The sequence below is a fragment of the Grus americana genome, chromosome 6, assembly GCF_028858705.1.
Source record: "Grus americana isolate bGruAme1 chromosome 6, bGruAme1.mat, whole genome shotgun sequence".
Taxonomy (NCBI): Eukaryota; Metazoa; Chordata; class Aves; order Gruiformes; family Gruidae; genus Grus; species Grus americana.
The window spans coordinates 32,349,309-32,375,132 of record NC_072857.1 but is presented as its reverse complement, the minus strand read 5'-3'; the positions used below and the strand labels follow the sequence as shown (position 1 = coordinate 32,375,132).

Genomic DNA, 25,824 nt, shown 5'->3' with positions numbered 1-25,824 from the left:
TGCTAAGAACAAAACCTAAAAGCTAAAAGTCAGTAGCAATGCATTAGCAAGCATACTGGACAGAACTCAGAGGTTCTTTGTTTACAGTCATAACAAACACAAGTCCAAATGAAAATCCTAACTGCTTATGCAAGGTCACAAAGCTTAGCCTATTGTAAGCATCCAGCTCTGTATTTAACAAAACCATCAGTGCTGTATGTATCTCAGTCATCAGTAGGCACATTAATCTAAAGCTAAACACTAGTGAGCTGTAGATATTTCTAGATGTTAAAACATTAACATGGCCAGTTCCCATGCTATACATTGTCATACAAATCACTGATGATTGCACTGATTATGACATTGACATATACCAGATGAACTCTGCCCAGACAAAAGTAAGTCTATTGACTGTAAGACATAGATGTGCATGTATTAGAACACCACATAAGAATGCAGAATCATCTTAAAAGTGAAAGGCAATAATATTAGATTTAGAATTCATAGGATCCCTATTTTCTTTCTATGAGGGAATTTGAGATTTCAGAATTTGTTTCACTTTCCAAATAAGAATGAGAATATCTTTAAATATGCAGAATTTTTAAAACGTTTTGTTAGATAAAGTCAAAGTACTTTATTTGGATGTATCTTAAGATAATTACAAAAGGGAAAAATTAAAAACAAAAAGGGGATTTCAAAATGAAAGATAATTTTTTTACCTCATCAGAACTTTCTTCAAATGCATTACAATTGGAAGCTACAATTGCAACTGCCAAGCTTTTAACTATTCAGTAAATTCCAATGCTCCAAAGATGTAATCAAATTTCTGCTATGAATTCATATTTTAATAATTTTTTAAAGTTCTTTGGGGACTGGACTAGGTGCAAAGATGACTTTGTGGTTCCCCATTCATAATGCCTACTAAAGAGGTCCCTACACTGATCCAAAAACCAAAGCTTTCTTAGCTTTTGTCTAGGAATATGCCAGGTGGTTCTGCTCCAGAAGGGATCCTAGGAATGACTAGTCTGTATGAAATATTGATAGTTAGAATGAGGCCCTCAAGAAAACAGACTCCAAATTGTCAGTACAGATTCACCTTTTCACCTTTCATCAAATATCTAACTCCCAACTGCCTAAAGTGATGTGAAATCACACCTTTCTGAAACCAGAGGTCATTGCAGGAAAGGCCTATCTCACCTTTTCTTGTTGAAGCAGATTAGTAGCACATAGAATAAAAGGCAAGAAATAGAGGAAGAAACTGGCAAGAGCGTATGGTTGGGATCATCCCCTGTAAGAAAGGAGACTAGGAATTCTCTCCATTCCAACTTTTTACACCTCCCTTACTGTGCCTTCAGTAGAAGATATACATAGGCCTTTTTTTGTGGTTTTGTTACTGTGCCCTAGCAAAATAAAAATTCAGCTCATCAGTGTACAAATCAACACTTCCAAAACGTCAGGGATTTACACACTAAATATGTTACAAGTCTGGATGTTAGTCTCCTACCAGTTGGCAACATAAACTCTGAAACTGTTTATAGAGAAGAAATCAAGACATTACCTATAGTATCTCCAGTGCCGTCTTAGGGGAAAAGTGTGTGACCTTCAGAGAAAGATTAGCAAAATAATCTACCTCTGCAGAAACACCTCTTGGTAGCAACTGATGGCAGCATATTTCTTTAAAATTCAAGAGCTTTAGCTTTTTAAAGGAGAATTACTTCCATATTTACTGACTATACTACAAGAATAGTATATAAATTCAATGCCTGAAGCATTTTAGGATGTCTTAAACTGAATCCAGTGTGCAATAATGTTTTTAGAAAAAAAAGGGGAGAGGAGGGGAAGGTACCATTATAGCAATCCATAGGAGCTGAAAAGGAGTGAATTCATAGATTTAAAAACTTTACATTATAAAGTTTAAAAGTATTATTAGTATTTCTTATAAATGTAAACATTACAGTCATTTTATAATTCTGGTTGTTAAACTTTATATACAATAGAAAACTCTATAGAAATAATAATTGAAAAGCATGTTGTAAGAAGCTATTAAATGCAAATCATTCATTGTAATTTTTTTTTTTTTTTTTTTTTGTACTTACGAGATAATGATGCCATTATCAACAGAAAACACGTCAGAAGGTAGTCCAGCAATATTCCAAGCTCGGATCTCCACTGGTTCTCCCAGGGTATTTATTAAGGAAAAATCATCAGAACAAGGAATGTTTTTTGTTTTACATAGCAATGCCCACTCTTTAGTTTGCATCTAGATAAGAAGAAAACAAATATTAACAAATAGTTCTATTCACAAAATTTTCAAACTATTAGAAATGTATTTTTCAACCCATTTTCCCTTAACAGTTGCTACATGCAAGATAACTCTATCTTCAAATGGAAAGATCCTTTGGTATAAAATGTCTAAAAATGTCTCTAAAAATGCATTTGTATGTGATTTCTGTATACGCAATAGTTTATCTGGTCAGAGCGTTGTTATGTTTTTATTTACCATTTTAGCAGTAGTCTTTTATACTATAAAATGAGTGTAGAACGAATGCACATATTCTAACTAAAAAAATTCATTATTTAACTCTCAGGACACACATAATGAGCACTTGTCTGGACTTAACTAAACAATTTAACAATCATTTAGAGTCGCTTTTCACTGTTCCCTGTATCATCTAACTCACAACAGTTGTGTAAACTATACATGTTTGCATGGCACATAATAATAATGAAGACACTCACTTTTAAATATGCAAACAAAAAAGCATTTTCCACTAGGAAAAATGCTTCTAAAGATGGAAAATGTATAGAAATAGCATGTTCATATGAAAGGCGCAATCTTACATGAAAGCTATATATAAGGTCAAAGAAATATGGTGTAGTATTCCAAACTAAAAATTAGCTGGCAAAGCCTCAAGCAACCGAACTCAGAAATGCAGTGTTAAATGAAATGGTCTAAGGGCTAGACCCATTCACAGAGGTGGTGAATGAAGGATTCATCAATTTGCATAAAACAAAGTTTAATTCCAAAAGATATTGTAACTTTTTCTCTTATGAAAACTGCAGAGAAAAAAAAAAACCAAAAAACACCAAAACGAAACATAGCAGCAGATGAAATGAAGAACTGCACAAAAGTGATTATGCTATCCAACAATTTCTGAAAGAGATACCTAACTAATACACATCTGCACAATCATGAAAGTAAGAATAAGCAACCAGGAATCCATACCTAATGTTGCACAGAGAAAGAAACTGCAGTCAGAGAGAATTACATTACACTAAACTCTTCAGATTAAATGACTACGTATTCATTTCTAGTGAATAATCATGCACATGTCTCTGCCTTTTATGAATATCATCTGCATCTACGTTTGCCCGGAATACAGTTCAGCACCCCTTAATATATTTCACCAAAAGTACTCCTACCTACCCAGACACAATGTTATACACAATGTAGGTTATAAGCATAAAAGAGAACACTGTCAAAATTCTGTTATTTGGAATTGTAAAAACTGCTGACTATTTATTTATGCTATGAATACTCACACCATAAACTCTCACTCTATAAAGTTTTAAAATAGTCAGCATCACAACGTGGACATTATGAGGAAAATAATTGTTTGAAAGAGCAGTACAAAATTTTCTAAAGAAAAATGGGCAAAGTACATTGAAGGAAAAGTGGAAATAAGGATTATATCCAAATTCTATGTTTAAATAGGGTATATTGATTTTTTTCTCTTAATTTTTAGCAATTTTTGATACCCTGAACCTGATTTTCAAAAGAAATGGACATTAATTTCTTTGGCTGAATTCAGTGACAGGTTTTGGTGTTTAAAACCTTTCAAAGTCAGGGCAATTTTGACACCCAAATTTTGTTACCTCTAAAATCAGCTGCCATGTCAAAATCTTTTTGTATTCAAAACTTCTATTTATTTCAGTAAGAGTTACAGGCACAAATCTGCTATGTTATTGAGATACTGTATCTTTTATCTCTTTTTGCACAGAATTAATCTACTTTCAGAACTTGCTTAACTGTGCTGCTGTTGAAATAGAAGCTAATTCTGTTTTCTTTGAAGCTAAGGAGAATTTAGCCATTTAATTGAATAGGAATAACTAGAGCCATGAGGTATAAAGTTATGGCAATTGCTTTAAAGAAGCAAAGCAACAAAAGGACTCCATGCTTTACACAGCAGTAAGTACTTTACAGTAGAACAAAGGAAGAATTTCCCCCAAGACTCTTCTAAACAAAACTCAAAATCCTACAATACAGTTTGAGTTCCACTTATGAATTCTATTAAAACATAATTTAAAAATACATGCTTTATATTAGAAGAAAAATTAATAAAATTTAGATTATTGCAAAACATGGGGACAAAATCACTGTAAACATTACTTGTCTGTAGCTGGATGTAAAGGCTCCTAGGTAAGCCACAATTCCTGATGAAATAAGTATATCTCCAGTCAAATTGATGTACTGCCTTCCCAGCTCCAAAGCAGTCTCATGCCAGCGAGTTTTCTCACCCCCAAGGCCACCAATCAATTGTTCTGCTCGCTGTAGTTTTTTGCTGCATAAGTCAACCTCAGAATAAAAAAAATTGTGATTATATTACATGATCACTTTAAAGACATTTTATAAATATTAAAAGCATTCAAGGATTATTTTCCTCTGCTGATTTTTTCTTGAGTAACTTCATCAAATAGAAAGAAAACACCTTCTTATAATGGAAATATTTAAAGAATAAAAACAACCTCAGTACCAGCACAGTAAAGTCTATTCAGTTACATTTTCATCCAAATAAAGGAAGAAGAGCAGTATAAAACAAGCAATTCAAAATAGCACCGTATGCAATATGGAAAACATTAATACTTAAGGAAATGATCTACATGTCACAAGAGAAACAAAAACACCCTAAAGAGATCACTTTGTCATGAAAGTAGGTACGTTCTTTTCTGCAAAAAACATCCTTATGGATACATAATCTGCATTTCTGTTGTCAGTTTTTAACTAAGCCATCTTTCCAGGCATGTTTCTAATCTAACAAAAAAATATGACGTAACGGGAATTTAATCCAGCTCTGTTTGAATACTTTACTAACTAGTAGAGACATATTTCAGGCACGGGATAGGAGGAAAATGATGCCAACTCTTGCTGTTGTTACAATCCTCTCTCTCTCTCTCTTCTGGTAACCACAGCAGCCAGTTTACACCACAGTAACAAACTGCTTGCATAGTTTATCCCTCCCTTCTACTTCCAAACCTTATGAGGATGCGGAAGAAACACACAAAGAGCTGACTTTAAGTACAGACAAGAATTAAGGCTCCATTTCAAAATCCAAAACTATTTTTGTAAACAAAGCTCAAGATGATGTATTGCAAATCTTAAAAAAATAATGCTGTCTTCTAAACGTTGCTTATTTCTGCACACATAACAGCTATTTAGCAGTCAGGAACAGAGTTTACCAAAAACCTTCTCAAAATTGCATTAGCACAGAAGGGATAAATAAACTTTCAAAACTTTAAATGTACCGATTTGCAAGTTAGTGGATGAATCAAACTCATAGTACAATAACTGAAAATTTATCTCCTCACAAGAAAGCAGATATGAGGAGAAGGATATCAGTTGGTAAATTCATAATACTTACATTTTCTATTACATTAAAGCATTTATTCTCCATGCTTTGCCCATTTATAATTTCAAGACCATTACACCAAAATAAAAAGATAGTTATCTAAAAATATGACTTGTTCAACATATTGGCAGTTAAAAGGAAAAATACCATTTAACAAAGAAGTAAATTTTAAATAACTTTTCTGGATATCAGTAAAACAATAGTTCATCTTTTGCATTGTATACCTGATTTTCCAAGTCAGCCTTCTCCTGTTTCTTGGATTCCAGTGTCTGTTGGAGTATAGCCAATTTATCTTGAACCTTCTTCAGGTCTGCTTGTTTCTTTCTTAAACCATCCATAGCAATCTTTAATTTTCCTTCAGCTTGATTCAACTTTAGCTTTTTAGGTGCAACATTTTTTGTCACTCTAAATAAAATCAAAGAATAAATTAAATATCTAAAAGTTGCATCTTCACTCCAGGGTTACTATTAAAAAAAATGAACACAGGAAACGTTAAGGGAAACCTCAGCAACTCAGTAGCTCATGCAATATTCCATTTCATAATTTGATGATATCTGAAGATAACTGGTTTTTACTTAATCACTTGTTTCTGGCCTGATACTGATTTATGCAGTTTTTGCATTTTTTTTCTGTAATAAGAGGTAACAATTAAAAGCAAAAAGTATTATGCTTCCAAACTGTATGCCATTTGATCATAATTTGGAATCCATTATCGATTTGTGCCATTAGAAACACACAAATAATCAATATATATTAAGTAACACTCACGGACACTGTACACACACATACAGCCAACTGTGACACAAAATAAAATAAATAAAAAAACCAAACCAGCTTTTCACATCCAAGGATCTATTTTCCAGTTTTGAGGATTTCAATCTTTTCAACAGATATTTTTGTGAGGAGAATATTGGAAGTAACATATAACTGAAAACATATTGTTTATCTTTCCAAAAACAAGCAAAAAATATGCTAGAATATCCCTATCCTCAACTAAAACAGTATTTCACAAGTATTAGCCTTAAAATTAATGAATCCCCTCTCATGCTGGTTTAAGTTGTAGATCTCCTTTAAAGTCCACCTTTTTAGTTACTTTTCTCTCTAACAACTGGTACTTGTAGTGTTAAAAGTTATTCTCAAATTGAGAACTCTACCAAGTATGCATTTACTAATCTTTTAGTCAAGTAACAAAACATCCTCTCAAACGAAGGCATGCGCTACCTACCATGACTCAACTTCCGAATTGCAAGTGGACCTTAGTCGCCCAGTGCTGATTTATTGTTAAATGTGAGTTCCAGATATTTCAAATTAGGAAATATCATAAAAAATAAGCACACTATTCCAGTGTATCAAATACAAGGTGTAACAAAAAATATCCTTTGGGCTTGATATGACTATCAGAAACTTCCAAAGACATTTCAATAATGCCTCTATTTTGTGCAGCACTCTAAAAGAAAGTTAACTTTATTTACTAACTGAACAGACTGTTGCTCCCATACCTCCTTAGAAAAATTCAGAACTGAAAATCAGGCTCTACACCTTAACATCAGGTATCTTACATGAATGAATCTTTACAACTGCTTGTTTGCACAAGTTTCCCACTAGTAAGAAGTAGTTTCACATCTCTTCATAAAATAAACTGGTCTCTAATCAAATTTATTTTAACCTTTTTGATTATTATTTTTATACATACTTACGTATCATAAAACTCCATGGCTATGACCCATTTGCACAGACCCTCTGCTGCTGTGGAAGCATTTCGAATCTTGTCTGGTACAAACTCAGGATTTGTAAGATACTGTTTTCTTATGATAGCCATGTAAGCTGGGGGAATGTTATCCTTGTCATACTCATGAAGAGACTGAAGAAATCTGATGTCACCCAGAAGTCTCTTAGCAGGACCCCAGAAATCCTCAATTTTTTTTCCAGAACCTGTTGGATCAGGAATCCTATCTGCTTTGATGCCTTTAAGGATGCATACAGCTTCCATTACAAGCTTGACACCAGCAGGAGGACTCTTCATAGACTTAACCACTGTAATATCCTTAAATTAATAAAAATGCACACCTTTAGAGCTCTGAACATAGGTGGATTAATTCTTCCATTACAATAGAAATAATAAACCTTTTTAGGTCAAGAAAATATTTTTCCATATACATTTGCTATTCTCATACTTCATGATTTTAAATACACTATGATCTCAAGTTCATAGCACAAGCCTGCATAGTCCATACATATATATCTCATATTCTTTTTGCAAAATTTTTATTTCATTCTTTTCCATTCTTTCTAGTCCTTTCTTTAAGGTGATATACAGGTTAAACTAACACTAACATACAAACAAAAATATCTGAAATCTAGTCAGCAATCAGTTTAGAGGAGACAATTCTTATCTGTAATTCATTTTTAGTTGTACTTTTTCTGCTCCTAATTCAGTAGTGGGCATTGCAGCTCAGTTAGGGAGTTCAGATGTTCCAGCGTTATGCTCTACCCTTCAGTTCAAGCTCTAACACAACACTTCCAAGCTTACAGGATCACATCAGCAGTAGATTAGTAGATTTAAGATAACAAAGTAAAAGCTGCCTTCAACCCAGAACTAAAGATCTACGCTCTCCAAGTACAGAAAATAAATCAATTAGTATTCTGGTCAGTTATTAAACTCCCACAGTGAGCTGAATGAGGGAAGAGGCAGCTAAAAGGAAGAAAACTATTAGGAAAGAAGTACTGACATTATAAGAAATAGCAGAAATTGAATAAGCAAAGTTTTAACTGCAAATATAGAATAATAATATAAAAGAATGCAACACTTCTACGTACACATATACAACTAAGCAAGCAAGAGGTTTGTAAACTAAAGATTTATGAAGAATAATCTCTTTTACTCTTCCCAAAGAATAACTCTGCATGGCAATTCAAATATTCTTTCGAAGAGCTTTTCTCAGAGGATACATACTCCAATAATTTAAAGTATTTCTAGATTCTCATGTTTATTTTGCCAACTGGTGTTAGATTTTGAAAGCTCATATCTGATGCCTCTAAAATGTTAACTGTGAGTAGGTGACTAGCACAATTGATAACACTGTCAAAACACAGCAAAGATTTGACCAAGGTCACGCAGGTCCGGACCTGTGCAATATTGTCATTACCGAAATGAATGACAGAAAAGAGAATATCTTTACTAAATTTCCAACTAATAGAAAGTTGAGAGTAAATGCAAATACACTGGAGTTGAGAACAGGAAAAAATTATCTTGATAAGTTGCAGAAATGGAAAAGTACAGTAGAACTAGTATAAAAAGAAAAAAAAAGGAAAGCAATGATTATGTAATAGTGATTTTCAGGAAACGATACAGCTTTTAGCATGAATGACAAACTACATATGTCAATAATCCTCCTCTACACAGCATTCAGCAAAACTACAGCTGAAATACTGTATTCAACTTTGGGTAATGCACATGAAGTGAATGTATGGGGAAGGTCCAGAAAGACTAACCAGGAAAGCTGATTTGATTTATAAGAAAAGGCAAAAGAATAGTGATTACTTAGCTTACAGAAAAGAAAACTGGAAGTGGTGAGATCAATGAGTAGAGTCTTTAACTGCATAAATGGTAAAGAACCATGTCCACAGGGAGCAGGACAGAAAACAAGGTTAAGTTGCAATGAGTAAGATTAAGAGTAAACACCAGGAAAATCTTCTTAATGATAAATGTGTAAAGTGGAACAGGTTACAAGTGGAAGACGACAACTTCCAGAGGTTCTTCCTAGTTCTAAATTTCAATGTCTTCATATGTGTATTGCTACAAAATATAGAAGTCAACAGCAAAATAGCACTTAAAATTGTTATACTTTTTCTAATCTTTGCTAAACAATGAGCCACCTGAGGTACACAGTTCCTTTTGACTTTAGATACTCATTTCAGCAGTACTGAATTCTGTATAGATCTGTTTCTCCAAGCAAAGCACGTAATCTGCACATTTATGTACATGGATTTATGGGCACAATTTGCTCTGCTTTCCATCAGTAGTGGCCAGGGTGAAGGTTGAATCAAAAACAAGAGTCCTGGACAGGTACTCTAAGGTCTACACATAGATTGTTTTGTGTTCATCATGCTATTTAACTATATTTTGAGGAAAAAAACCCTTTGTTGTTGGGGGTTTTTCCCCCCTTGGAAGTTCCTACTACTTTTTTTTTTTTCCCTCTTGTATTAGAATACTCCCTTTCTGGATACACTAAGCAATGACAGCAGCTGAAGTATTACTTCATTAGCCTTCAAAGCCTCATTCTTGCCTTGATTTTCACAAGTATAATGCAATTACCTTGATGTGACTAAGTAGCCATCTATTATTTTCACAAAGCATGCCAATGATCTGTCAATGTCAGAATCTAAAACTTTTGATACCAAGCAATAGCTGTAGATAACAAACCACCTACTTTCTATCTAAGAAGGTTTCCTTGAAAGTTTTTGAAAATCTTGTTTTCAGAACAATAGCTGGAGCACATAGTCCATCCTCACTCTCACAACCTGGGAAGCTTCCTTTCATCCTACCATGAGCAAAACATTATCCAGGAAAAGAAAACCTGAACATACATAAAGCCAAAGGTGGCTGCCTGCACTGTCATATGCTTATGAAGAGTGGTCCCTTAACATGGGGAGATGCAGAATTTCAACCTCAATTACTAGACTCTGGAAGACGAGATATGAAAGTATTAGTTGACAGGCTGGCAGGTTCTGAGTAAGAAAGTAAAAAGCATATGTTTTCTAACTTCTCAAATCTTGAGTCAAAATATTTTAATAGCTATGAATTTTGAAATGTCTATAATAATATTTGATCTTGTAGTCCATAAAAATTTAGCGTTATAGCTTCTTCACTAGAAAATAGAGTAACATTTTGCATTTTAAAACTGAAAGATTTCAAGAAATTTCTAAATTATAAAATTGTGTGAATATAATGTAAAATCTGAAAAAGCAGCTATTTCATACTTTTGTATATCTGAATACCTCTCCAGCGTGTAAATATGCATTGTTCGCCATACCTGTGCAGTGAGAGTGTCAAGGGCAGCCAGAGCACTTTCTAAACAAGGCATAGCTTGTGCTAAGTCAGCATCACATTCAACTTTGATGGCTTTTGCAGCCATAGCCTGCTCATTTGCCACTGCTTCATCAGCTTTCACAACTTTTTCAGTTTTGGCTACTTCCAAAGATTCTTTCTGAATAATGACCATCATCTCATCAACCTGCTTGCTAGCTTCCCATAACTGAGGTTGCAGAGCCTCCAGCTCAGACTGCATCAAGGCTACTTGAGATGCAGCAGAGTCCAGCTTCTCCAAGCCAACTTCATATCTTCTTTTCATTTTCATCACTTTCCTGAAAATAAATAGTACTTTATTATATTTTCTCAGTACTTGATCACTTCATTCAATGAGATCCATTCCCCAAATTTCTCACTCCTCTGAATAATCGAATGTTCTGCCAATCTTGCTTTATTTGCTCAACAAATAGTAAACAAAAGGGATTACTTGAGCTATAGTCTTGAACTATTCTATTATGCATAGTATCAACATATAGCAACATCACCAGGGATGTCAGAAGTGGTCTAATGCAAGTATATTTTGAGAGTGTCAAGTCAGACCTTTTGTCCAATAAGGAAGTGTGTGTCCTAAGAGTAGACTTTATCCATCTACCATTCTGTCAATTTAAATTAACTAAAAACAATTCACTTGTTTTGTTCAGATTAGCTATGAGAGATAGAAAAGAATATTTTTGGTGAACTTGGGTTCCTCTAGAAAAGGTCACATTATAAATCCTTACCTGCGTTTCTTTTCAAGTAGATTTTTAAAAGTGGAAATCAATTCCAAGTATGAAGTAGGTGTTACATAGTTGTGTCTTTGAAGCTGTGCATGGTATAAGTCAGATAAAACAATGGTAGAGGTATGAAAGCTTTTACACATATCAATACACCCACTTCGAGTTTCTTCAGACAATTCAACATCTTCCAAGAAGCGAGAAGCAACAGCTTCTAATGCATCTTCAGGCCATGTCTAAAACAAATTAATCAATACCTTATTCAGTACTTCACACTCAAATCTCAAAACATTTGTCAAAAAAGTATCTTTACCCCATTTCATAAATAAACTTACTGAGGCATAAAGAAATTACTTCATGATAAGAGCATCAAATAGGACAATAACAGACCTGGAAAGAACCAAACTACTTAGGGATTCAGTTCAAGCCCACTGTCTTATTTCATCCAATAGAAATACTGTTACTAAAAGCAAAATTTTGTGGTTTCAGTATATCCGTATGTGTGTGTAACTGTCTTTTCTTCTTCCAAATCACCTTTAAAGACAGCACTACATTTTAAAACTTGATGAAATTTAAGTTCCTCAGATTCTTGATATGATTAAATTCTGCATCTTAAATATTCTAAGGTCTTTTGTACATAACATTCAGATAGAATATAGTTTTATTGCAGAGTACTGGGGAAAAATCTGGTGTTCCGCATCAAAAGATGTCTGTATTTTTGACAGGTATTTCAATTTCAAACTTTTTTGACATGCTCAATTCTGGCAGTCCTGGTAATAGAAGAAAACACTGCATATTTAAATCTGTAATGTTTACATTACTATGTTCATTCAGTTATATCCTGACAGTTATTTTCCTGATCATTCTGCATTCACCCTATACTGGCCTTTATTACAGTCAGAATGGTTCTAATGGTGTAAATAATTTAAAACACGACCCTAAGAAAATTCAAGGTATTTTTCACTGCTAACTTGACTGAATAGAATTACTTGCTACAAAAAAGGTTGAAGTAATGTTTCTGTTGCATTTCCATTAGAATAACAAGCCCAACAAAAGTTTTGGTTTTACCTGAAACCAGTCTAGTGTGCAGCAGTTAACAAGAGCTGGAAATTTACGAAGGCGATTACGGAAAGCATCTCCAATGGGACTCATTGCCAGTACTATATGAAGCTGATCTCGACAGCGATCAACAAACATGTTAAAAAGAGCTATAGGACTGCCATCTGTCTGTTTTGTCCTGTCCCGCTGGCGATCTACTTGACGCATTTGTTCACAAATTTCTTGTTTCTCATCTACTGCAAAGAGGTTCGGCACTTCACCTGCATTTAGTAAGTTGTTAATGTCTTCTAAGAATGACTCCTTTTTAATCTGTGTATCTGTGAACAAGAAAACTCCCTGCATTTCCCCTTCAGTAGATTTTCTTAGTATGACTTTTAAGTCTTTATGCCACTCATTGATACCATAACTTTTAGATATTTCAACCTGAAAAAGGTTGTATTCAGCCATATGGGCTGCTAATCGAGTAAGAGATTGCCGACCACTACCTCCAACACCAACAAGGAGGGCATGGCTGCGAGGCTGTTTCAGAATACGAGAAATTCTACAAATATGTTCTATAGCAAATCGGAACAAGACGAGCTGCATTGGCTTTTTGCTCATGTTATTAAACTCTTCAAGGTGACTCTCTACAACTAATCTCAATTGATCCACATCACTAATCTCCCTGTATTTAGTGTCGTCTCTCTTAGGGTCATGAAAATCACAAAACATTAAGCTACGTAAGTCATCTTCTTCCACTCTGCCATCATTGTTGAAGTCCAGATTCTGGAAAAGTTCATGGAAGTCTTCATGTAAGTCATTTTTCACTACTTCTTGGATAAATCCAACAAGCCAAGCCCGGTCAGGATTATCCACCAAGCGATCGTGATACACTCTAAGAACCTGTATAATAAAAATGTAATTCTTTTAATAGTTGCTTCTGCTTTTGAATTTACGCTTCTTTTAAACAAGATAAAACAAATACAACCCTGAAAAAGACTTCAAAATATAAATTATCTTAAATTTCACTACACAGAAAAAACCAAAATAGATATTTAGAATTAATTTAAATAGTTGAGCCCAGTAATATTACTTCTGAACTAAAGTGAAAATTCATACAGAAATACATACACACACATACGTGTATACACATATTTATAAACATTATTACATAAATGCATAAAAGGCTGCTGCAAAGAGGAAGGGTTCATGTTGGTCTCTTCTCTACAGCTAGACAGGACAAGTAATGGGTTTGTATTTCAAGAAAGAAGAGTGCAGCTGAATATTAGAAAATGTTTTTAATTAAAAAGATAGTGAAGAACATGAATAGATTGCCTGGAAGTCTGAACATCCTTCATCCTTATAGAATTGTAAGAAATTTTTAGAAAAAACACTTCAAAAGTTACTGTTGTTCCTTTCTTTATGTGATCCTGCTTTGGGGAAGGACAATGGACACTTTATGTTGATTTGATTCTCTGAACCATACCTAAATATGTAAAAAACAACAATTATAAATGAACTTGCTTTCTTTTAATCCAGGAAAAAAAAAAAGAAAAAAGAAAAAGAAAAAGAAAAAGAAGAAAAAAAACCCACCACCACACACCAAACCCCTCCAAAACAAGAGAGAGCAGGTATCACCTATACAGGGCTTTTTCGTCTTGTTTTTACAAGGGATGTGTCTTTTGAGCTCTTTCAGTGTGTCTATCCTATTATGACTGAAAGACAGGAAGCATTTGCTGAAGACGGTAAGCTCAAGAATTTATTCTAAAGGCAGTTCAGAAGTAGACAAAACAAAAAAAAATCAGTGACCAAACTTTAAATCACTCAAAATTTCCAGTGACCTAGAACTACTTGCTGTTTTTCTCACTGCTGATTTGGGGTTTTTTGGAGGAAGGAGAGAAGACATTGAAAGGACTGTGCAGGCATTCAAAGCAGTGAACAGAGACTACATAATCACACGAAAGTGAAGGTATCAACAATCAACTTGTCTACTAAGATATGATTAATACTTTGAAAAAGTCTGATTTTCTCTGCCCATACAGTATACAAAAGCCTTTCTCATGAGCGTGATACCAATTCATAGCTTTTAGCCAATAGGAGATAGCGTTTCAAAAATATTAATACACAAATCCACATCTTTTTCTTATTTATAATAAATACGATTTCTTGCTATTACGTGATTTACCTCATGAACCCAGAGACGTTTTATCATTCCTGCAGATTCTGTTGTTTCAGGCCTTGACAGGCAAACACCTTGAATAACACGTGAAAAGTCACGGAGATTGAACAAATAGTGAGATTTGGCTGGGGTAGGAAGCAGATTCTTCATAGCTTCTTTATACACACGCATGGTTCCATTAATAATTTGCGGAGTCAGTTCTACATATTGTGATGGAAAGCTATAACTGACAAGTTATAAAACATGGTAAGAACAGAATGATTCTCATAATTCCATCATACTAGCATGCGAATTAATAAATAATATTGAGGTTTTTACGCTGATTTGATTTGTGCCAATTTTTGAAGTTCTACGATTACACTTCCTTACAGGCAGTTTTACAAATCTTAAATTCTCTCACTGGATTAACAGATTAACTCTGCAAATCAAATCTAGTAACTGTGGAACATGCTGACAAATTTGACAATGTTAGCTAATTATACCCTTTTCCCCCCCTCGTTTTTATGACTAACAGCAGCAACAGGGAAGTAAGGTCAAATAGCCCTTGCTGTCTTTGAGACCTCTCCCCCTCAAAGAAGTCAGAAGCTGTCAATTCACAAACTTGGTCTGGGAACAGGATATGAGCATCTCTCGTGGCTTAGCTGTCAGAATGGATAGACAAAGTTGAAATCCATTCCTAATAAATGGAATTAAAAATTATACAGTGGTGAAAGGCCAAAGAAAGTGTAAGCCTTCTCAAACCACAGGAAATTTAAGAGAGCAGTTTCCAATTCTGTTCTTTGAATAATGACTAACCAAATTCTATTCTTATTTATTATACATCAAAGAATACTGTATTACAGAAATAACTAACTTAATTAGCCTCAGCTAATCTAAACCTCTGTTAGAGACTTTAGAACAAGAACTTTACCATAGGAGTATTTTAAGTTGAGCGCTACTTCTGTGGAGTAATGATTAACTCAAAAGGCACAGGATATAAAAGATTATAATTTCTTTTCAAGAGCAGTGTCCTACAAACATATATTGGAGACTTCCTAGTACAATAATTCAAACGCTGACTTTGATGCTGCCCAATACATAGAGGTCACTTACCACACTGTTAGATGCCAGTCTAAGATTCTAGAAAAAATTGTATACATGGATTCATCATCAAACTCATTAATGGTAACTGTATTGAAGTGCCGCAAGAATCGTGGTGTTACTGGGTTTCGACCACCACCTAAATATTAGAAAGCATTAATACCATTAGTAACAGAAAAAAATTAAAATAAAACAGTAAAAGCCTAGCTGTTTTTTTCTAATATTCATCTTTGATTCAGCTAGCAGGATCACGTTGAAAAGTACCACACTTTGCCATAAACCCAATGAAAACAACATGCAGTTCTGTGTCAATCTGCTCTCCTGTAGCCAATAGTCTGTAAAATACAGATTGAAATCATCAAGTTATAGATAGATTTGACACTATTTTTAACTATGCTTCTATTATAAAAAAAGCTTTTATTATAAACTCCAAACCCCCATTCTTGATTTTCAAAGCATCCCAATGAAAGAAGCCTCTAAAAGTAATGCTGTATACTTTATTCAATTTAAATTTTATCCCAGTTCTATAGTTAGTAGTTTTTATGACTAGATTGTGATTTGGACAATGAAGCTTTGTGTGGAAAAAAGGGGACATAAAACAGAAATTTATTGCATACTAGCTCCTTCTTTTTGGTATTCGGGGTTAAGCTGCTGCACAGTGTGTTTCTGTAACTTTCTTATAGCAGCAAATCAGAAAAAGTAGCTGAAAAGTGGGCAATCTACCATACCTAACATCAGGATCATAGCTAAGGGTAACCAAATTAGCATGGTAAGTTCTTTTAAAACATGACTTTGTAGCTCAGGTATGACCCTGCACTAATGAAACTAAAAGACTCCTGGCCTGGAGCTGTCTCACATTCAGCCACCTGCAAGCAGAACTAGGGATTGCCTATATTTAACTGTGCATGCATTACTAGTATCTGCTGAGGAATCTCAGTATTTTATGTTAAATAGGCCAGTTATTAATCCTACTTCCTTCTACCCCAACTGAAGTCATCTCTCAGACATAGTTTACAATGCTTCTCAAAGTTTACATGTGCACGGATGGCAAAATTACACAAACTATTGAGATATAAATATGAATTTTACCCAAAAGATTATCCTTTCCTAACATAAATTTGAACCTAACTTTAATAAAATAGCTTTAAATCTTCTTTCAATAGCTTTATATTCGCTTCAATAGCACTATATACATGTGTAGATTTCAGATTTTCATTTCTTATTAGGAAAAAAAAATAAACAGAGGCTGGAGGGGAGAATATAATTTTGTGCGTTCTGGAAGTAGCTCCCTATACAAACTACAAAAAACAAATTCTTCAGCCTGAAGCTGAATTGTGATATTTGACACAGTTAGGACCATCACTTGTACATTTGATCAGTCCATTTTTCACCATTCAACCAGAAGAGTACTGGAACAAAATTGGCTACAAACTTTCCTGGGAAAGGAAAATTTGACCCAATTTCAGAGCAGTTGAAAGTCACTTCTACACTGTCACCCTGCAACAGGAACACAGCATGAAAGGATGCTTTACAGAAAAAGCACCTCCAAGATTGGGCTATTTCTGATGTAAAAACAAACAAACAAAAAACACCAAAAAAGAAAGACCTGTGCAATTAAGTTATGCCAGAACATAGTACAAGTCATGACTTCATCTAAGCTTTAGGAAAAATGAAGATGTAAAATTTTAAAATTCTTCCAGTTTCCTTCTGCTCAGTTATTCCACAGACTGATACTTAGATCAAGTGCTTTGAACTGTGGACGATTACTGCCTCTAATTTAAAATGACTGAAAGAAGCAGTTTTGCTTCTTTAGGAAACCAGATAGATGAAACAGCAGCAGACCCTTATCCCATGTGCATGCATCTCCATCCCAAACACAAAAGTAGTATCAGCAGAGAAGGTTCACTGGCATGTTTGTGTGTTTCTGTGTGTAAACAACTCTACAAAAGAAGGGAGGAAAGTCCAGGAAGGCTAAAGCAGAAAAGAGAGGGAAAGCACCAATCATAGCCTGATTAAACATGTAAACATGCTCAGCTATGACAAACTTTTTAGGTGGTACGTTAGAGACAGGGCTGTGAACAATTCTGCAAAAAGAAATTCTGTTACATGATTCGTGCTGTAGTGAAGAAAATAGATTGCATAGATTCTGTAAAAGCAAACACAACAGCATCAAAAACATTAATTTCTCATTTTAACTGATAAAATATGCCAGGCTCAATTTTTTTAAATAAATAGCTCATAATAGTCAATGTGTATGCAGGCTATCAGAAATATAATGACCTCTTTACATCATATGCTTTACTTTTTTTTTTTCTTCAAATAAAGTAAGGTTTATCTGCTTAAGAACATCACTTAGTGCTATTTAGAAAAGTTTTGAAGAATAAAATTGACTGAATGCTAATGGTGGGTCTCATTAGACCAAAGGGATTTCATTAATACTTTCTAGATACATTCTTGTCTTCCTGAAAAGCACTATTTCTTCCTGCTAGGCTTGTGTAGTCTCTCTGCTGCTACTCAACCACTCTACTATGACTACTGTTCGTGTTTCCTGCAATGAAAGGGTTCCTTGAGTCCTATCCCTAGCCATAAAGACCTAAATTGTCAAACTATGCATCAATAAGCATTCGGTCTTTGAGAAAAAAAAAGAAACAGGAAAAAGCATATAAGACACATCTCTTACCTGGTGGTCCCATTGCACACACAATCTGAACATCTACCAGTTTAATCATTGAGCAGTCTTTAAGGTCATACCAATTCCAGTGATCTAACCACTGCCGTAGTAATTCAACAGGCGGTTGAGCACCATAGACCTCTCGTGCTGGCATATTAACATCATCTACAAATACAACCTCAAAAGAAAAACATAAAAGTTTTTGCATTTATTTATTTTGCTGAATATACGCCATCATTTTGCTTGATTCTGGAAACACTACACATCAGTTCACTCCCATTAAAATTAGTGGGAATAATACACATGAATAGGACTGCTTTTCAAAAACATGTAAGCTCTTAAATAGAGTTGCTGCTGATTTAAATAAAAATCTAACTTAAGAAATAACTGTGCCACTCTAAAGTCATTGCAAAACATACCTATAGAAGAGAGAAACTGTGCTTCTCTTCTTGTTTCTGAGTGTATTTGAAACATGGTGAATTGATACTTGCTATTTAAACCTGTGTTACATGGCTTTTCTTGGGAAAAAAGGTGGAGTCAAAAAGACCCACAAAAATCTCAAACTTCAGTGAGACTATGGTTCTGTTTTTAAATCTATTAAACATTACATATTTCTTGGCACTGCTGTTCCTAAAGTACAGGCCACTGCTGATCAGGAAACATCTTCACACGACTAACCTAATGCAAATGATGCAAGTTCTAGAAACACATTTATGCATTTTATCCCACTTTCTTCTCATTCTCTAACTGATACAGAGCAGAAATTTGGTCAAAACAGGTTAAATCATGGGCCTTGTATCTTATTTAGCACTGCAATTTGGGCAACATAATGAAATGGTTTGAAGTGTTCTTGAGTAATACAGATCAAAAAAAAAAATTATCTTCAAAGTATCTTTACATTTTTAAGACTGGGCTAAAATACATCTTAAAAGAACAGCTTAGAGGGGTAGGCAGGGGAAGACCTTAAAACGCTTTAAAACTTTAAATAACACTTCCTCAAGGAACTTCTAACATTAATACATTTTGTGCTTGATAACAAACACTTATTAAATAATAGCTAGGAAATACTGGGGGGGGAGGGAAAAAGCCTGCAAATACAAAAAAATCTACAGGCATCCTAAAAGTACTAGTATTAAATCATACACATCTATCATTGTATTATAAACATAATAATTTTAAAATTTTCCTTAAAAACCAAATTTGTCCTTAATCTGGGTTGGGGGAAAAAAGGAAAAAAAAAAAAAAAAAGAGAGAGATAATGAAAACTCCTTAGATTTCTATTTTCAGTCTCATTGCAACTCTTCTAGATGGGAAAAAAGATTTGCTCACTGCAGAAAAAAAAGAGGAAGAGGTCTACTCTAATATCCTTCAGAGTTTCATTGATCTCGAGTGGTTTGGCAGGCATCAGCGATAACAACCTAAAAGAGTCAAATCTCCTTTAACGCTCCCAAAATCATTGAACTATCCAAGTTGGAAGGAACCTTGGAGTTCATCTAGTCCAACCTCATGCTCAAAGCTGATTCCACAACACTGATTTCATACTCATAAAGACCTCTTATCTCAAGGATAATACCACAAAATATGGAAGGGGAAGTATGACAATGCTGTTCACAGTTATTCACATCATATATCACATTTTCTGTTGATTAAAACAGTATGCATATTACTAGAAGGGAGAAAGAAGAGAAATGAAGATCTAAATTAGAAGAATTAGAACTCTGACAGTTTATTTCAAATTGAGCATCCTTTCTTGATATCACCTGTGATCAGCTGAGAAAATAATGCATTTACGCACTAATTTACATACAGAAATATATCAGTTACCATTCTTTTCCCAAGAGGAGGTCCAAAAATTCCTCTTCTCCGTTTGTCCAGCTTGGACATTATAATATTCTGAGTCTGAGCTGCTGTAGTTTGTGCTGAAAAGTTAATGAGCAGTGGCTTGTAGACTTCTTTATTCAAATTATTTAAAAGAAAATTCTGGAAGGATTGTGAAGAGGAAAAAGTAAAACTATATACACAGATAAACAAATTTTGTAACACTTTAGCAAATAGCAATATAAAAGATAAGACAATTTTGTACCATTTTTATTTAAAATGATAAAGTAGTATTTTAACTCGAAGAGGACTCATATTTCAGTATATGAGTAATATTTCATCAGATAAACCAATATTCTTGAATAATTCAAAACATAATAAACTTAATTTGTCAGAGAAAAATTTCTAACTCCCAATATAGACATTTTCACATTTTCTCAAAAAAAAAAAAATCTACCTAGGGTATTATATAAATTCAGTATGTTAATATTTTGCACACATAATACTTCATAGTACTAATTAGAGTTGATATATATTGCCTGTACTAATCCACACCCAAATTTGCAGAAGTATCCACAGGTCCAAATATTTATGCCTAGTTTTGAAGAGTTTCCAGGAATATTTCCTTTGAAGGGCAGAGCAAGAACATCTAAAGATAAGCTTTACCATCAAGATTGGTAGTATTTTATAATGATAACCACCTTCCAAAATTCCTTACGTTAGCTGCAATTTAACCACTGGGGGAAATCTGGATCAAAGTCAGCATTTCAAGTAAGACTGAGTGGGACTCATTTCTTACCCATATGTGAGTAAAACCACAAGGGGAAGATACCCTTCCATCCTTCCAGCAGTTGCTACAGAGTATTATTGCATATAAAGTAATGTCTCTAATGACTAGTCTAATCTCTCTCTCAACAGCTGTTGGGACCTTCCAAGACCATATAGTCTTTTCAGCAGAAAGAATGTTCTATAATCTCTAGAATTTTCTAGAATCTCTATTCTTGAAGGAAAAATCTGATGTGCTGCACAAAAATATAAAAATGACGACTTACGGAAACTATAAAGCAATGTGACTCAATGACCATATTTCTTTTATTCTTTTTATCAGTTCTGAACTGATAAAAGTGATAAGAAATATCACTTTCTTAACTATCAGCCCAGAAATTAACTGGGCAGTAGAAACTAGTCATATTCTTCATTATAAACAAATGTTTTACTTATGCTTTATTATATTTCTGACATCAATATTGCAGGAACAGTCTTCTACGAGCAGATTTCCTTCCAGTCTTAATATTTATTTTCTTCAAAATTATTTCCGAAAAGTAACTTAAAACCAAAACTAAGTTAAATAGGCCATAGTCAGTAACTTCACAGTTAATTTTATCACACAAAAGGAAGGAAAGGTAATAGATTCAAGACCATAAGACAAATTTATTTTATCTGCTTACATAACTTTCAAGTTTTGCTCCCTCTGCAAAACAATTGAGTGTACACCGGCTTCATGCTGATTACACTGGAGCAATCAACAGAAGCAAAATCCTCTACAAAAAGACATACCGGAGGAAAAAAGAACAAATAAAATCAATTTTGTGCTGCTCAGAGGAATGGCTTCTTCCTTCTCTCTTATGATTTACTTAGAGAACCTCATTAGCTAAAAATGCAATAATGGCTTTGCCGTATCTCTACTCACATATCCCCTTTTTGCCTCAAAAGTATACTTTCCCACAGATCTAGATAGAATCCAGTTAAAAATGCTGAATTTGGAAATTTCTGTAAGTGAACCTCAACATTATGAACATTCTATTGTTACAGTTCCATTGCTTGTCAGGCTTTAATAGTGTCCCAGAAAAATTGATGGTATCAGGATTTAACCCATAGTATCGCTCAGATCTATAGGAAGAATTAAAATTTATCTAAAATTTCTAATCTACACCATTAGAATAGATCCTTATTGTTATTTTAATAATGGCATGACAACATTAAAATGAACAAAGCATCACTTGGTGACTGAAGATGAAAAAAAGGAAATACTTGATCCCAAAATAAGGACTCCATTATTTAAAAAAGATAATAAAATCTGCTTTCAATTATACAGTCTGATTTATCCCTTTAGACAGAAAAGTATTTGTAGACATGGAAAAAAAATTTAACCCCCCCCCCTACATTTATCTTGATTTCTTATTCTAATAATTGAAGTTACAATGCTTTTTACAAGATTGTTATTCCCTTTGATTAGAATTGCACAAGCTCTGAAAAATATATTGTTGGCTGTACTAAGTCATTAGTTGCATTAAATGTTTTTATTACTTACTATCATGTGTTTTGATTATCATTAGGCAGACTTTGAACCAAGTATATCTTGCCTCTTTCAATATAAAAATGCACACTGGTAACTTAAAAAACAGCTGTCAATGATTTGTTTTCTCTTCAGTGCTCAGTGTTCATTTATTAAACAGAATTCTAATCATATTCAAAGACAAAATTAGTAATTTTTTTACAAGCTTTTCTATGGTACACACCAGTACAAAGATATAGAAAGGTAATGAGCAAAACATTATCCAGTTAGAGATCTAACTTAAAAAATCAAGTTGTTATTATCTGAAGAACAGCACTTCTGCAAACCAGAACCTATGGATTCAGATCAGCCCTCCACAAAATGAGGAACACAATAATTGCCCATGAAAAGTTTGATTAAGGCGACTTGTCTACTGTTACAGAGGACTTCTGTCACTGACGGGGACAGAATCCATCCCCAAATCTGCTGATTTCCTGAATTTACTGCAAGTTTTTGAAGCTCTGCAAGTGGAGGGGAGGTTCTACATAAAATGGTCTTTTTTCCTTTTCAAAAAAATATGTAAACAGACTAATACCCTTAGTGGTAAGACTGGAATCCTACAGGAGGAAAACAACTGTACAATCATGCAATTCACCAGTTTATCATAACGAATGCTCAAGAAATGTCAAATTATTGTATAAGGTAGAATTTATTAGCTTTTGAACTTTCTATTTTACTAACAATAGTCTTTTTAATGTATGTATGTGTGTCATATAGAAATCTGCAATATAATATTAATCTAGATAAAATGCCTGATATGAGATACTAATGTATAACATAACTTCTTTAAATATTAAACAATTGTTGACATTGCTACTTCCTAGAAAATGAAAGATTCACACTGAAACAATTAACTGTTTATATACTGAAAAAAACTATCCTTTTTTTCCTTTCTACGGAAAAATTATATCAAGCTTAGAAATCCCAAGACTAGATCATAGGCTATATATGGATATCTGGGTGCTTCTTAAGAATTTAGTCTGGAAGTGCAGAGAAAAAACACAAACCCAAAACCACCATCTTTTGCTACACAACTGCATTTTTAGTTGCTTATAATTACATTTCATAATATCCAAGAATTTGTGTCTCATTTTCCTTTTAAAAAAATGTTATAAAATTATTCCTCATCTTACATGTTTTATAACTACGTCTAATGTCAGTATTAAAAGTACTTACAGTAATATAGGTACTTTTTCCAGTTCCTGTTGGCCCCACAAATATAGAAGGTTTTTGATGCACTGTCAACAATTCCATCAATGCCATGTATCGAACAGTATCCAGAGTTGGTACAATTATTTCATTAAACATCATATCCTGACATATAGGAGGAGCTGATTTGAGTGTTTCCACCCAGGGTTCCCAAATTCCGGCTCCCTATTTTAATTTATATGAAAGTAATATGTTTATAATAAACAGGAAAAAAACAGCATAAAACTAATGCAAACAGAAAAATCAAAGTTCTAGGAGTTAACAGTTGGAGTTATCAACCAATTTTTAAAAGGATTAAAAAATAATTTCACAGGTTTGTTTCAGAATACAGTGCTTTCAATTGAGAGTACTTAAAAAGAAACATAACACCTGTGCCTGAAGCACGCAACTACTGAAAGACAAGGACTTTATCTTACCTTTTATATCTGTACACACACACATATATAATGGAAACATGCTTATCAGAGAATCATAGAATGGTTTGGGTGCAAAGGGACCTTAAAGCCCATCTAGTTCCAACCTTCCTGCCATGGCCAGGGACACCCTTCGCTACACCAGGGTGCCCAAAGCCCCATCCAACCTGGTCTTGACACTTCCAGGGAGGGGACATCAACAACTCTGGGCAACTTGTTCTAGTGCCTCACCACCCTCACAGGGAAGAATTTCTTCCTTATATCTAATCTAAACATACCCTCTTTCAGTTTAAAACCATGACCCTTTGTCCTATCACAACATGTCCTTGTAAACAGTCCCTCTCCAGCTTTCCTGTAGGTCCCTTTATGTACTGGAAAGTTGCAATAAGGTCTCCTCAGAGCCTTCTCTTCTTCAGGCTGAACAACCACAGCTCTTTCAGCCTATCTTTGCAAGAGAGGTGCTCCAGCCCTCTGATCATCTTCACAGCCCTCCTCTGATCTCACTCGAACAGCTCCATGTCCTTCCTATGTTGGGGGTCCCAGAGCTGAATGCAGTACTCCAGGTGAGGTCTCAAGAGCGGAGTAGAGGGGAAGAATCACCTCCCTCGACCTGCTGGTCACACTTCTTTTGGTGCAGCCGAGGATATGGTTGGCTTTCTGGGCCACAAGTGCACATTGCTGGCTCACGTTGAGCTTAAATATGTATTTAATATGGAATAAAATAGGAAATTACTGTATAAATTTAATCACTGAAACTAAAAAAAGCATAGTCAGCCTTTTCACAGACTCTCATTCATAATAAATACCTCCAAACTGTGGAATTTGAGGGCAGATTAATTTTAGTGCTGAAGCTTCATAGCAAAGCTTTCCCCTTTAGATCAGCCTATTAAAGGAGTCTAGATGTCAAAACTAAAGATGTCAAAACTCTCCAGCAGTAAATTAATATAAGGATATTTTAAAAAATTGTAAATAGCCCTGAAACAACTGAATGTTCCATCTTATACCAAAAAAATTCTATCTTGAGATAAAAGAGATTGCTCTCTCCTTAAGTCTTTCTTAGAGGGGGCATATTCCCACTTCTGAATACAAAAATCCCTTTACTGGAAGAACATATTTTTATGGATTATGATCAGAAGACATAAATCTTTTACTGCTGGTGGAAATCTTAGCCACTTTCCTCGGCAAGACACAGGAATAACACATAAGCTGAAATCTAGACAAGAGTAATTCTCATTGTACTGCAACAGAACTTCACGGGAATGACAAACTCAAAAACAAAAGGTACATTTATTTTATCTCGGAGTCTCTGCAACATACTAGATCCAGTGTGTGAAGTTTTCTTCTCTACTGGGAGAGATGCACCATGGATTCACATCTTAATCCCAGGAAAAACGGGCAGACAAGAAGAGGCAGAGAAGCAGCCTACTACAGAAATGAAAGGGTTATGGCCTAAAGTATATCAATTGCTTCGTCAATTTAAAAAAAAGGCTGAAACTCAAAATAGTATAATCTTGCAAGAAATCAAAAATAAATCAAAAAATAAAAAACCCAGAAAAACACAACTGGTTAAGATTCTTTGCAAACTTGTTCTGCCACAACAGGCAGTTACTCTGGTTGCCAAAAGACAGGCTTTGGTACTGCAAGTCCCAGCCAGTACACAAAACCGTCGTTAG

General features: G+C 34.3%; 1 protein-coding gene across 1 annotated transcript in view; it reads right to left on the bottom strand.

The window, feature by feature from the left end:
- Window positions 1–25,824, bottom strand: part of DNAH7 (dynein axonemal heavy chain 7) — a 116,651-nt gene that overhangs the window by 34,968 nt on the left and 55,859 nt on the right. The window contains exons 35-46 of the mRNA XM_054829246.1: window positions 23,706–23,903; window positions 20,201–20,356; window positions 18,386–18,554; window positions 15,718–15,844; window positions 14,632–14,851; window positions 12,477–13,349; window positions 11,415–11,644; window positions 10,640–10,970; window positions 7,304–7,650; window positions 5,831–6,011; window positions 4,370–4,555; window positions 2,076–2,239 (exon numbers count right to left, since the gene is read on the bottom strand). Of these exons, the coding sequence (XP_054685221.1) occupies window positions 2,076–2,239; window positions 4,370–4,555; window positions 5,831–6,011; window positions 7,304–7,650; window positions 10,640–10,970; window positions 11,415–11,644; window positions 12,477–13,349; window positions 14,632–14,851; window positions 15,718–15,844; window positions 18,386–18,554; window positions 20,201–20,356; window positions 23,706–23,903 (3,182 nt within the window). The remainder of the gene's footprint in view (window positions 1–2,075; window positions 2,240–4,369; window positions 4,556–5,830; window positions 6,012–7,303; window positions 7,651–10,639; window positions 10,971–11,414; window positions 11,645–12,476; window positions 13,350–14,631; window positions 14,852–15,717; window positions 15,845–18,385; window positions 18,555–20,200; window positions 20,357–23,705; window positions 23,904–25,824) is intronic.